This window comes from Blennius ocellaris (assembly GCF_963422515.1).
Source record: "Blennius ocellaris genome assembly, chromosome: 21".
NCBI classification, from domain to species: domain Eukaryota; kingdom Metazoa; phylum Chordata; class Actinopteri; order Blenniiformes; family Blenniidae; genus Blennius; species Blennius ocellaris.
In genome coordinates this window covers 17,030,242-17,043,945 of record NC_137670.1, presented here as the reverse complement: position 1 = coordinate 17,043,945, position 13,704 = coordinate 17,030,242, and the positions used below count along the sequence as shown (strand labels likewise).

The 13,704-nt window shown below is 38.8% G+C and overlaps 1 protein-coding gene across 1 annotated transcript in view; it reads right to left on the bottom strand.

Moving 5' to 3' along the window:
* LOC308145428 (protocadherin-15-like) overlaps positions 1-13,704 on the bottom strand; it is a gene marked incomplete at both ends in the record, with an annotated part of 165,882 nt that overhangs the window by 18,178 nt on the left and 134,000 nt on the right. Inside the window, 3 exons of the mRNA XM_080516871.1 lie at positions 608-735; positions 5,934-6,074; positions 6,270-6,379. Coding sequence (XP_080372997.1) covers positions 608-735; positions 5,934-6,074; positions 6,270-6,379 — 379 coding nt within the window. The remainder of the gene's footprint in view (positions 1-607; positions 736-5,933; positions 6,075-6,269; positions 6,380-13,704) is intronic.

The window sequence follows — 13,704 nt, the reverse complement described above, 5'->3', positions numbered from 1 at the left end:
TAGTTTGCTTATTATATTCTAGACTTTGTTGGTATATTCCTGGGAATTATCTTCATCGTGGCATGTGTTTGAATATATGCACGGGTTGAATGTATGTTTTTTTTAATGACAGCAATCCAAATTCCCCCAGACTGAATCTTAGGCCCTGTTCAATAATGTTTCAAGTGAAAATACAGCAAAAGAATGCTCTAAAACAACGTAGTTTTCATGTCGGGCCACTCGTGGGTGCTATGAACATTAACAATAGCGACTACATGGACATTCTGAGGGTGACTCTTTATAAACTATAAAACTATCCCAGGAGAATATGGACCATGACACTGTGGAGGCCGCCACTTTTGTCAATGCCCATCTACTGAGCATGTGCAAAAAAACTATTTACCATGGTCGTGTTGCATAATCACTGTAGCAGCATTTTAGAAAAGTAGCATTTTTCCACCCCGGTTTCCACGGAGACCTAGGCAGTTTTCAAAAATCTGTGTTTTCAGTAGCTCCGAGCACCATGGTCGTGTAAAAGAACCCCAAAACAAAACAACAGTTTTTCGTTTTCACTTGTCGTGGAAACGATGCCTTATTGCCTTATTAGCTGCTGGCGTGTTCGTTGTACCTGTACTTGCAGGACTGAGGTGAAAGTCTTGGCGTCCTCAGCCACTCCTCCGATGTAAAGAGGCCTGGTGAACACTGGCGGGTGGTCATTCTCATCCAGGACATCAATCACCACTCTTGCTGTGTTCGCTGAATCAAACACAAACAAACAAAAGTTACACCTGATGACGTATCTTTGCTCTCGGTACAGCAAGATCAACACGTACATGAAGCAAATTCTAACTAACTAAACACGGCAGCTGTAGAGAGCCTGAATGCAGAACGGTAGCTAATGTGAGCTCGCGTCTGCAAGGAGAAGCAGCTACAGTTTTATTTTCTTATTTTTAATTTATTTCTTTTAACTGCAGATGCCGACGAAGTCATAAACATACTTCGACATCACCTACAACAACTGCCTCCTCTGCAGGAAGCACACAATTGCAGCAGCTTGTAAAAAATGTTGCAGTACAACTTCAATAGGGAGGTTCTGTTCATTCATATCCCACATGTTAATCCCATCCCTATTCTGAACATGTGCAGACCTGCGGCTGTAATCTTTCCATCATTTCTGCTTTCCTACTCTGTCAAAATCACTTGATCCAAAAGTTTGACATATATTTTTCTCTTCCCACTCAGTTATTACTCTTTGCTCTTTAAAAAAAAAAAAAAAATGTCGGAATGTTATGCCTTTCAAAACTTTCAACACTCAAATCTCATTCGCCTCAATATCATCTCATCTCAAAGTCAAGTCTACCAAACATTTCCATCAATCATCAACCACCATCTGGAATCTTTATGTGCGATATATCTGCTACCTGCCTGGCTCTCCGGTTTATTATATTCATAAATAGCAAAACTTAAGCATTTGTTTTGTGTTGAATCAAGATGTGTTTTGGTCAAATGTGAACGATCTCAATGTCAATCCACCCTAACTTTAAGTTTGTAAAGCTGCTTTTACATATTGAAGTAATTATATGTCAAATAAAACTATTCTTCAGCCTGATATTATCAGTAGAAGTACAAAGAAGGCACACAGACACTTGATTTAGAGTGACATTTACTTGTATTAAAACCGACTGAAGAATATAGTAATTAATGATTTACATTGTTCACGTAATTACATTACGATTGACACAATCTTTATTGCACTTGTACAACTTCACTAATATAACAAGAAGAAGAATTTTTGTTCCAAAGCATTTCATTCAATGAGAGAAACCTGTCAGATAATGTTTTTCATTACAATACATACTAAACTATGGAATCACAGGAGGGCCAAAATTAAAAGGAAATAAATGTGGAAATATATAGAGAATCAATAATACATCAAATATACAAAGGTCGTCATATTCATTCTCTATTTTGTCTTTGCTTATTCTATTGTGTCAATGCTTCTCCTGTATTGTCTTTGTCTTTTCCATTTGCTTTTTGTCATTGCATTTACTGGCTGAGTCAAGCTGCCTGGAAAAGACCAAAGCAATACAATACATATCAGTAAGGACTGTGGGCGGGGCTAATTAGCAAGGACTGTGGGCGGGGCTTCATGTTCAGGGTAAACCAGTCCATACCCGATCACACCTTCCTGCTTGAAGAGCATCATGTTGGGCAATTTTTGTTCATGCCAATAGGTGGCACTGTTGCATGAAGAATACGTTTGAAGTATTTAATATATTTTTCCTTTTACACATTTCTTATTTCTTGTACAATATCGTAAAATAATTTCCTTTTTTTTGGTAACAAAACTATTTAGTTTGATTAAGAATCCGCTGGTTATTTTGGTTTTTGGTGTAATGTGGCCATGTCCACTCCTCGTCGTATTTATATTTCTGGGTTTACAGATGAACGAGAGACGGTATTTGGGACTTGAGAGGGCAACAATATTCGCTGTGTGACTAAGGCTGGCACACAGTGGCCATGTAGTAGCCGCTTCTCAATTCATCCACATCCATCATATTTAACTGTCCCTCTTTTACTTCCAATAAATGTGCATGTGCATCTACTTCCCGCTACTACATAGCCACTATGCTTCCTGTCACCCTGAACAGGAAGCCCTTGCTGATTTGCATTGTATTGCCAAAACAGGAGACACATTGACAAAATGGAATAAGCAAAGACAAGATAGAAAAAGAAAATGACTACCTTTGTATATGTTTTGGATTATTGATTCTCTTTATATTTCCACATTTATTTACTTTTAATTTTGGCACTCCTGCATACAACGCAAATTGAATCAGTTGGCTTGAGATACATTCAGTGAACATCAACATGTTCCTTTCCATCAAACAAGGGGATGTAAAGCTGAATGTAATTCGGTTGATAAAAATTAACTGAATGTAAGTGGCGGCAAAATAATTTCCCCAATTCAGTGACAAAAAACACCAATAATACTTTGTATACTGAGAGTTTGACTGTGTGGCTTCGCTTGATTGGTCATGTGACAGAGATTTTGCCAGAAGTACAAACAATTGGATTATTTGTTTAAATAGTCTTGTCAAAAAGATCAGGAAATGTCTGTCATGAAGCCGAGAAGAAAAGTGTGTTGCAATAAAACCACTCTCAAAAATACAAACTATCCGTGTAACTGTAATGTATTACTATAGTATAGTCTAGTAATGTCCAGAACAGCTTTGATTATGATGAACAGGTATAATACGTATAATACAATCAGCAGCCTGGAGAGAGAAAAAAAAAAAAAAAAGATGTTGCCAGATTTCAAATCTTAATCATTTTAATATGATAAATGGACAGACTGCAATTAAAAGTTTAGGGTAATTAAATTGAGTGAGATCGAATCAGCTCTCCTTATGACTTTCATTGGCTCTGTGAAGTCTGCTCTTAAGTAATTACATCAAAAACCCCACAGATGTGTTACATATTTGCTGTGTGTAAGTGTGTATCTCTGTTTCAACAATCAAGTGAAACAGAATACCTTCAAAAATGGCAAAAAAGACATAAACTGCTTTTTTTCTTAAGTAATAACTTGAGTTGTCGTACTGTAATTTAATAATAATGCATATTCAGTGAGGATAAAACATTTAACCATCGGATGATTGGATTCACTGAGAACAGATTGACAACCTGGGAACTGTGAATCTCACCCTCCCAGGACTGCAACCCAACATCAATCACACTCTGGTTGAACTCTATCTGAGAGAAACGACTCATCCCAAAATTGCATGTAAAAAAAAAAACAATAAAATTTGCATCAGTACGGGTAAAAAAAAGAAAAACTAATAACAGGAATACGATGATGCAAAGGATTTGCTTATCTGCAACACCCATCCTTTTGAGACACGGTACCAAAATATCCCAACAATGCAGCCCTTCCCTTGGGTGAGAATAAAAGATTACCAGAGTGAGAATCCTATTGATTTGTTGCCTGATTAAAATGCACAGTGCAAAGAAATGAAGGAGGTTTGCTAATGACTACAATGATTTGTAGCTTTACTCCCGGTAGTATTCTTAAATTTAAACAGTTTCAAGGAAACGAGAACAGCATGTGGTAAACACCATAATTAAGGAAGAGAGGAGAAACTAGGGGAGTTGAGCGTCTATAAAGAAGAATGCATATTTTGAAAGGAAGCGAGGAGGGAGAGAGAAATACCAGCAGAGGCAGACAGATGACCAGATGTTACAGACCAATTAGAGCCATTTCCACTTATACCTTCCGTTATAACTTCAATTAAAACTATGAGAAACTATTTCCGTCGATCTGTTCTTGCGTGCAATTGGAGGAAAATAAAATGGTTTGATGAGAGTCAGGTTAACCCCAACCTGACCTCCGCAGTTCACCACGTCTCAAAGTTTGGGACGTACTAGAGGAAAGTTAGAGCTTTACAGATATGATCTTCAATCTTCCAAACTGCACACCAGCTCATTTGACCACTTTGATCACCGCGAGCATCTATGACATTTGAGAACTAAATTCTGGACAGTTATATAATTGCATATGTGCCAAGAACTTTGAAAGTCAATCGGGTTGGCTGGAAAAGAGGGGGGCTTTTTAAAAATTGTATTTATTTATTTATAAACAGGAATGATGAAGACAACAAGCTGGTAAAGCTCATAGACTTGATAAACAGCTAAAAAAAAAAAAAAAAGGGGGGGGGGGGGGGGCTCCCTGTAACGTGACAAAAACAGCCCTGGCTCAAAATAACATGTTTTCATGGATGTGTGTTAATGACAGTGACGGATAATGATGCACAGCAAGGGAAGGAAAAAATAAATAAAAGCCTTTCAAACTGGCCGCACACAACATATGTGCTCTCATTAGTTTGTCTTTATTTTTGCCAGTTATTTTTTTTAGTTATTATCTATCCTACTATCTTAGGGATGTACGGATACTACTTTTTCAAAGGATGAGCACATATAGATAGATAGATAGATAGATATATAGATAGATAGATAGATAGATAGATAGATAGATAGATAGATAGATAGATAGATAGATAGATAGATAGATAGATAGATAGATAGATAGATAGATAGATAGAGATAGATAGATAGATAGATAGATAGATAGATAGATAGATAGATAGATAGATAGATAGATAGATAGATAGATAGATAGATAGATAGATAGATAGATAGATAGATAGATAGATAGATAGATAGATAGATAGATAGATAGAGATAGATAGATAGATAGATAGATAGATAGATAGATAGATAGATAGATAGATAGATAGATATAGATAGATAGATAGATAGATAGATAGATAGATAGATAGATAGATAGATAGGACCTGATACACCCCTAATCTATCAATTTTTACTCCGGGCCCCAAGTTAAAACTTTGGAGAGCTATACACTAATAAGGCAACAAACCAAAAAATCTAGTGAACATCCTGCACAAATTACCAGTTGATCACAAGGCCAACACTCACGTACATTTACAGCCAATTTAGAATCACCAATTAATCGATAAACATGTAAATTGTGAGAGAAAACAATTTATAATTATTTACAAAATCATCCTCCAAATTATCTTAATGACATTATTCATTCAAACTGTGTAAACAGCCAGCTGTGCTCTTCCAATTGGTTGCATTTTAATTTACATAAAAAAAAGTGATTGTTCATTCCATGCACCTCAAACAAGGAAGAACAAAGAGATCTGAAGTTAAAAAAAACATTGATAGCATTAATAAATTCTGGAGTATCATGAGGGACGAGCTGATGGAGATATATTGTTGATTTTGTTAAGAGGCTCATGCATAAAAACATCACTTGGTTTTATTGTGATGTGTATCCTGATTTTATCTTTTGATTCTCCAACAGCTGCTACTTTGTCCGTGTCTCGTAATGAAAAACTCCTTTGTGAAATGGAACAAGTTGAGGAACTTACTCTTTGAAGGAGCTCGGAGGTTCGAGGACGCCACTCTCATGGAGTCCGCTTCCACCCTCAGAATGTAGCTGGAACTGGTCTCATAGTCCAACGGCTTGGCCGTGAAAATCTCACCCGTCGTTTCGTTTAATGCAAACACACCTGGAGGGAGCGAGAGGCACAGCAATGACGACAGATGGCGAGGATGGGTCAGGCAGGAAGTGGTGTAGAGTGCCCTGAACCGCTGACAGAGAGGGTTTGACCTGGAACCACTTTCCCAAAATGTGAAAGTTTCACAGAGAAACTTTTAGAACTCTCGTCTACAAACAACTCTGCGCATAAACAGAGTTTACTCACCTCCCTGGTTGCCCTCGATGATGGAGTACACGATAGTTTGATTGACAGCAGATGCCATGATGACTCCCACTGGGGTTCCAACAGCAGCCTCCTCACTCACTGGGAGAAACCTGGGAATGGATCAGTCAATCAGTATCAACCGATAAGAAAATTAAATATGCATATCTAGATTTTGGGCACACTTGCTCTCAAAGGGCTGCGGCAGCTTGGCAGGTTAAACAAAGCCGTGAGTTGAAGCTTTTAAAAATGTAATTCACAGCCTTTTTCCATCTTCCCCGTTCCTTCCTGATGATTCCAGCGCCCAAAACAAACGCATGCGTAAACTACGCTCATATATTCAAAGCCCAAAGGCCTTCAGTGAGGACGGTGTTATTGGAAACTGTGTGCAGAGATAAAGTGCGAGGTGGACGCTGAACAACAAACATTACAAGGCAGGCGATAAACAAATTCATTAAAACGCTCGTGTTGTTGTCAGCGGCATCGAAAATTCAACAACGGAGCTCGTCAGTGAATTGCTACTGTTATTGTATGCTGATGGGATTTCTACCTCAACCTTGTTCTTGTGACCTGTGCAAAACAGCGAGTGCAATGAAACTGTCATTCACACCAGTGCTTCTATCATTACACTGTCCAGGGCCCAGTGAATGTCACATGTATTCACACACGTCTGCGCACCAGTAATGTTTATAAATGGAGTGCGATCAGAGACATTGTTGGTGCGTTGATGTCCTGAGACCATCCACGCCAAAGTCATGGGCAACATTGGTTTTCAAGGGTATGGAGCACTATGGTGGGATTTGTTGCATGCTTATTAACATTAATCATCAATTAACATTATTAACATTCTTGTATTAACATTCATGTTTCTTAAAATTTAGAAGAGTTTACTGGCTCTAGAGGATCGGCACCACAAGGGCATAATTATTCATGATCGAGAGGCAAATATTATGCATTTTTCTTTATTTTGGACAGGTGAGCTGGCACTTCTCCTTATAATTGCCACAGCAACTGTTAATGGCTGTAAGCTCAGCAGCAGCTTTCGATTTCCCACTGCTTGGCCAAACCCACCCCTCATATGGCACCTTGCCAAGAAGCAAGTGCCCCTATATCTTAAAGGGACGATGAAAAGACAGTCTGAGTATTGAGTTGAGACTTTCAGCAGACCTGTGATTAATTGAAACATTAAGTAAAACCAATGCAGTGTGTGTTATGTAAATACTGTCAAATAGTAAAGTGAACCTGATTGTGCCCAATTGGCCCATTTAGGGACAACAAACAATGGATTAATTATGTAATATTGACATTTTGAAGGGTTTTTATTTTTTGGTGGAGTCATATGGACTTAATCGATCAATCAATTATAAATCCACCTTTAGCAGCAAAATAAACCATATGTGACCAAAGTTAATGGTCTAAAATTAAACCCTCTGTTGGGTCATTTTAAGTCGGTATCCATAATGTCCGGACATAACTCGGCCCGGTACAGTACACTTAGAACAGGTTCTCTGATGTCCCCCATTAGTGGCCTGAGAAAAGCAGCAACATTAAGACGTCAATAGTGTTCAAATAGAACCCATGCCTGCTGTCGTTTTTCCACACCTGCCCCTCCTTGCAAGCAGTAGGCAATTTTCGCTGCTTACTACGCGGACAGATTTTCTTAGAACCTGGCAATTCACAAATTTCCAGCAGGTTTTGCGCCATTAAATAAACCCAGTCCAGTCATTAGGCCAAGCGTCACAGCTGGCTAAACATTATAACACGGGCTACCAACTGGCTGAGCGATCAAGTCATCACAATGTGATGAATGGGACTGTTGGGGGAGCGGGCGGGAGGGGAATGGTGCGTGTTTGTGTAGACGTTAACTTCCAGTACAGTCGATTGCTTCCCTAACCACCTGCTATCGAACACACCATCACACCATCATGCACTTGCACGCGAGAGACCTGAAGGACAAAGGACATTTTCGAAAAGAGAAAAGAATAAAATGGATGGGCAACAGATTTTCTTCTTTTTTTATTTCTCAGCACAGATTCTGACCTAAGAATGGAAAAATCATCTGTGTTACTAATGGAATTCATGACAGCTCTGTTCTATTCAATGGCTCCAGTAATCTGTGGCAGTCTGTCAGCGAGCCACTTTGCACAACACCGAAATCCACAAACTGAAGCGTCTAAATTAAATCCAGCCGCCATTCATTCCATTATCCACACCTGTGTTCTTCCTACGGTGACATGTCAGAATGTTCTCTGTAAAAAAATAAACCTTTTGGTCTACTATACAGACCCAGACCTGACACATTGAATACATATTTGGGATTTTTTTCCCCCTCCTCCATTACAGAGGAGCCAATGAGAAAGAGTGAAGATCTATAATGTTAACAATGGACTTTGGCTGGACCCTAAAATTTGTAATCAGTTTGAAACCAAAGGGAAGATCTGTGTTCAACTTTGCCATGTGCAAAGAACATTACTACACCAGGCAACACTGGTTCTTTTTATTAAAGATTCTCAAAGTGTGCTGCAGCAGAAACTCACCCAACATATATATCACCATTTTTCTTCTCAGAAGAGAAAATTAAGCACACCTAGTCCACAGTATTTCTATTTGGCAGCAGCCACAGCAGCAGCACAAATACAATCCATCATTGAATTTGGACTTGTTTTGGAGTACTGAGTATATTATGAACATAAAGTTATTTTACACTTCACTTCTCCCGCAGGTTTTTCTTCCTTGTCCATGTCGTACGGACAAAAATCTATCTGGAACTCATAACTGTTGAATCTTCTTTTCCCTAACGAACAAAGAAACAAAGGCTACTTGACTAGGAGGAAGAAGTATAATTGAGATACATGTTAGGTACAGCAATTAAAGCTCATTAAATGCTATACAGATATATTGTATAATGCAGTACAGATAAAAATAGTCAGACTCAGCTCATTATCAAGATTCCCCCTAGGGTCTGATCAAATCTGTCCTGACTATAGCAAACTGGACGGACACTAATAACGACGTGAGCACACACACAATTCACAAACACACTCTCATTAATTAAGTTTCACAACATCTTTGTCTTCACTGGAGGCCGCTCTGACTGTGGTGTCAGTATTAACCCTACAACCAGCCAAGAAATCTTAACCCTATCTCAAAAACACACGCTTACAGTCAGACTGAATGTAGGACTGGCCTCCACAGAACTGTGTTCACAGATCCCCACCAGTGTGAAAGGGACTGACAGAATAATGAGGATAGTGATAGATGTTGGCAATGATGCCCTCTTTGTGGGTCTTTCTCCTTCAAAGCTACTGCCATCCGTTTGTCTCACTCATTATGTTCTTCTTTTTTTGTTTTGCCTGTCTCCTTCTGCTCCCGTTTCTTTATGATGCATCATCTTTCCATTTCTTGTCATCATTCTTTCTGCCCCTTTTCTCTCTCTCTCTCTCTCGCCACCTCATTTCATTTTTTTCTTTTCCTCCGGTGCAATTGTCATTCCATCCCGACTGCTAATCCCTCTTTCTTTCCCCGGGTGCTTTTCTTCGTGTCAAAACACAGTATCATCAGCGTGGAGCATCGCTTAATTTCGGACTCAGACAATGCCACCTTTTGTATTTCACATGTCAGTCATGATTTGTGTGTGGTAATACAAACTTTACAGAGTTATTCCCGACAGCTCTGTTGGTCGCGACTCACTTTTTTTGGTCTGTTCTGCAACATTTCAGCACAACTATGGTAAAAACTATATACCAGTACATACAAGCTCAAAACTCTTTGGCAAAAAGGTTAAATTTGAATTACTAGAAGGCAAGAGTTTGCAAGCTTAATAAAGCCAAATTATATTTGGAATAAAAGAGTCCGTGATTTAGTTTTTTCTTTCGTATCAGCTATAATCACAGTCACATAAGAACATATCAAAGTCTCTCAAAAGTAATGCAAATGTCCGTAAAGCTCGTTTTGATCGGTCTCACAACAAACCACCTTATCAGTCATTTATTGAAATCCTCGCAAATTTAACAGATTTAGTTGGAAACAAAAACACATTTTCAAAAGGTCTCAGAGGCCGAGGTTTGTAAATGTATAAGGGCATTATTAAAAAGAATCTTATATCGCTCCATGTTTAACATTGAGTATAGTTTAAAGTGATGATTGCTGTGGAATTGTGTGAGTGCAGCAAAACCCACCAGAATAACATCTGGTGATTCTCTGGTCAGAGTTTAGGACTCAGTGATAAACTCAGTGATAAACTTATGAAGCTCAGCGTTCTATTGCCTGTGAGAGTCAACGTCCACAACATGGATTTACTTATATACAATTATAGAAATGGGTTGTAAAATAAAGCTATAACATCATCACAACAAGCTGACCAAAGTTTCATTGGAGATCTTTCGAGAGCAGCCCACGAGGGAAACCAGATTGCAGGACTGTTGAAACTGTGAGAGAACCCAAACACAACCGCTTGAACAGATCCATCCGACTGTCCGACAGCAGGCTGTGTGATTGTTCAGGCGATGGGCCAGACGGCGAACTGCTCCTCAAACTACATTATCAAACAACAGACTTTGCTCTTTTTCCTAAATGAGCTGGTGAAGACAAGAAAAGGATTGAGCCTGGGGTTTTGGAGAAGGCGGAGGACGTCGTGGCTAAGTTGGGTCTTTCTGTCGGGAGTTTGCATGTTCTCCTCGCGTCTGGACCGGTTTTCTTCCGGCAGTCCAAAATGTACCCGAGATTTACCTCCAAGAACTTCAACTTGACAAAAGCCATAAAAAGACAATCTCGTCTTTAAAACCCACCAAATGTGTTTCCATCTATAATTGTAGCTTTTTGTGTGATTTTCCATCATGATAATACTAATTTGTCAAAGACACAAAACGAAAAACGAACTCATTCTCAAGTGGTGTACAGACAGTTCAAATCCATTAAGTCAGTTTTGCTTTTCAGCTTTGAATACAACCAACTCTGACAGTTATGCAAGCATCGTCTTAAAATGACAACTTGCCGCTCTCTCCCGCTGTTGCCACATATTTGCTCTCGTCTCCCAAGTCTCTCCAATCCTTCCCGTTTCCAGACGATTGCTAATTGACTGCAGGATTTTCATTAGGCCGCCGTTCAGCGACGGTTCCTAACTGCCTCTGGGGCCTGTGACTTACTTCTCCCCGCTGTGTCCATTTTAAGGACAGCAAGTTTTTCAATTATCACTTTACAGGTTCCTGTAGTTTTAAGAGCTGGTGGACGCACCGCGGTTAAAATTGTTTTGTGATAAAGTAACGCAGCGTCAAGTGCTTTAAAGTTGGGTTTTCCAGCTGTTGCTTTTGAACTGTTTAGAAGTCTACTACTACTACTGAGCCAATATTGCTGCTTTTTCTACTGTTGCCTGGGCATGTAATTAATATATATTTTTTTCTGTTTCTTATTTCGGCTCAGCTCTGTCTGAATAATCAAACCTAATTTTCTCTACCCTCTGGTACTTTTCTCTCTCTCCCAAATCCCTTATCTACCGTTCTCTTTTACCTCCCTCCATTTTGACCTCTCCTTTTAAGTCACACCTCCTCCCTGTCAATCATTCCGGCTGCTCCTCACAGCGCCGTCTGTTTCCATTCAACAGCTTCTTTCTTTTCTGTATTCTGTCGGCAGGTGTCTCGGTATTTTTTTCCCCATTTCATGGCCCTCTTGTAGCCTTTTGCTTTGCAGTCTTGTTGCAGTTGTCGGCTCAGAGTGAAATGGCTTAGTTCCTCTCAAACAGGCTGAACTTGAGAGGGGCAATATTCTAGTGCCAATACATAAAACATATTGAAAGGAATCAGACAGCAAGTGGCACGGACACACAAACACACATGCAATGAGAGCAGAAAGGGAGAAAAATTAATAACGTGAAAGGAAATAGAGAGTGAAGAGGAGGACTAATAAAACATATCTGTAAAAACATTTTTGGAAGAATGTGGCTCAGTAAACAAGCAACAAATTTCAGTAGAATTTCATCCAGCACTGTTATATATGATGATTGTTGAAAAGACATTGTCTCCTTTGTCCCGTTAGATGTAAGTTGAAACTTTAATAGTATCCAAATATGGAGGCTGCACTCACTTACTTGTGTTGATATTCATTTTGTTTGTGTATGCATGCTCAGTCCTCGATCTGTTTGTCTGGTGTCTGGTTTGTGCCTTTACTGCAATATTTTTTTGTTTTGTTTGTTTGGCTTGCATAATGCTTACAGACGGAATTCCAACAGTTTCCTTTTTCCCCCCGTCCAAACATTAAACTGCCTCTCTTTTGTTGCAAATATTTTTGCTACACCAGGTGATAAAAGGCAAAAGGTAGTTTTCTGGCAAGAAGATATTTGTTTTATGGTTCCAATGCAAATGAGCATTCGAACATTTTCACTGCAAATCTCGGTGGGTAAATAATAAAACTGGTTTTTGAGCAGCTTTCTTTTGTTGGTTTTATATTTGTGTGCTCATTAAGGTGTTACATCATTTAAATCAGTCACTTCAACATGTTTTGGCATCAAGTTTGGCATTGAAACAAAAAAAGAATTGCCACTGTTTTGATATAATACACTTTGACACTTTTTAGAAAATAAAAAATTGCATGTTTTATGAGAGTTCAATCGAGGCCTGTCCCAAAGCTGAGCGTTGCAGGCAGAAAAATATATATAATGCCAGGTGAATTTTCTGTACACTTGTTTACTTGCAGAACTTCGGTTGTGCCACATTTGGTCGCCAGTAACAACATTTTTACTATAATTAGTCTTGTTATGCTGAGGAGGTAATCAGTTCAATATAATGTTAAAACCTAGATGTAGAATACAGTCTAGGTTTTGTGTGTGGGCAATATTCTATTATAGTTTCAGAATTGCCTCCAGGCCAATTAAAAATGTACTGGTTGGCCATAAAAAAGTTTGTTGTTAGGTTAGCAGAGAAGCAACTTAGACTGAGACCTCATTTATGGACAGCACAAAACAGTGCATAAATACAGTTTCACATTCATTGCTGTCAATCTTTCTAATCATTTTTTTCAGGCTTTGATCCCAATCCCCAAAAAATCAACATGCACACATAAAATGCACATTTTTATTGGTATAATAAATTTATAGTGTTGATATTTTGTCTTCATTTACACAAAAATACAATACAATAATAATACAAAAACCTCACAGAGTGGGCGGTTCAATTCCCTTCTTCTAGGAGATGTGCCGGCATTCGTCATTTTGCATTGTGAATAATTTAAAATGTGTGTGGTGTGACTTCAATTTGACATCTTTGTGCGAGAGAGAGCGAGAGACTTTGAAGAGGCAACGGTTCCGTGTGTGGTTCTATCATTAATCCAAACTATCTGCTGTGATCACCCTCTGTGTGTCTCTTGATAAACCACATCAATTACTCTTTCGCTCTATTCATTATCCTGTGTCCCCATTTTTTTTTAACAGAAGCTTCAAAGATGACCT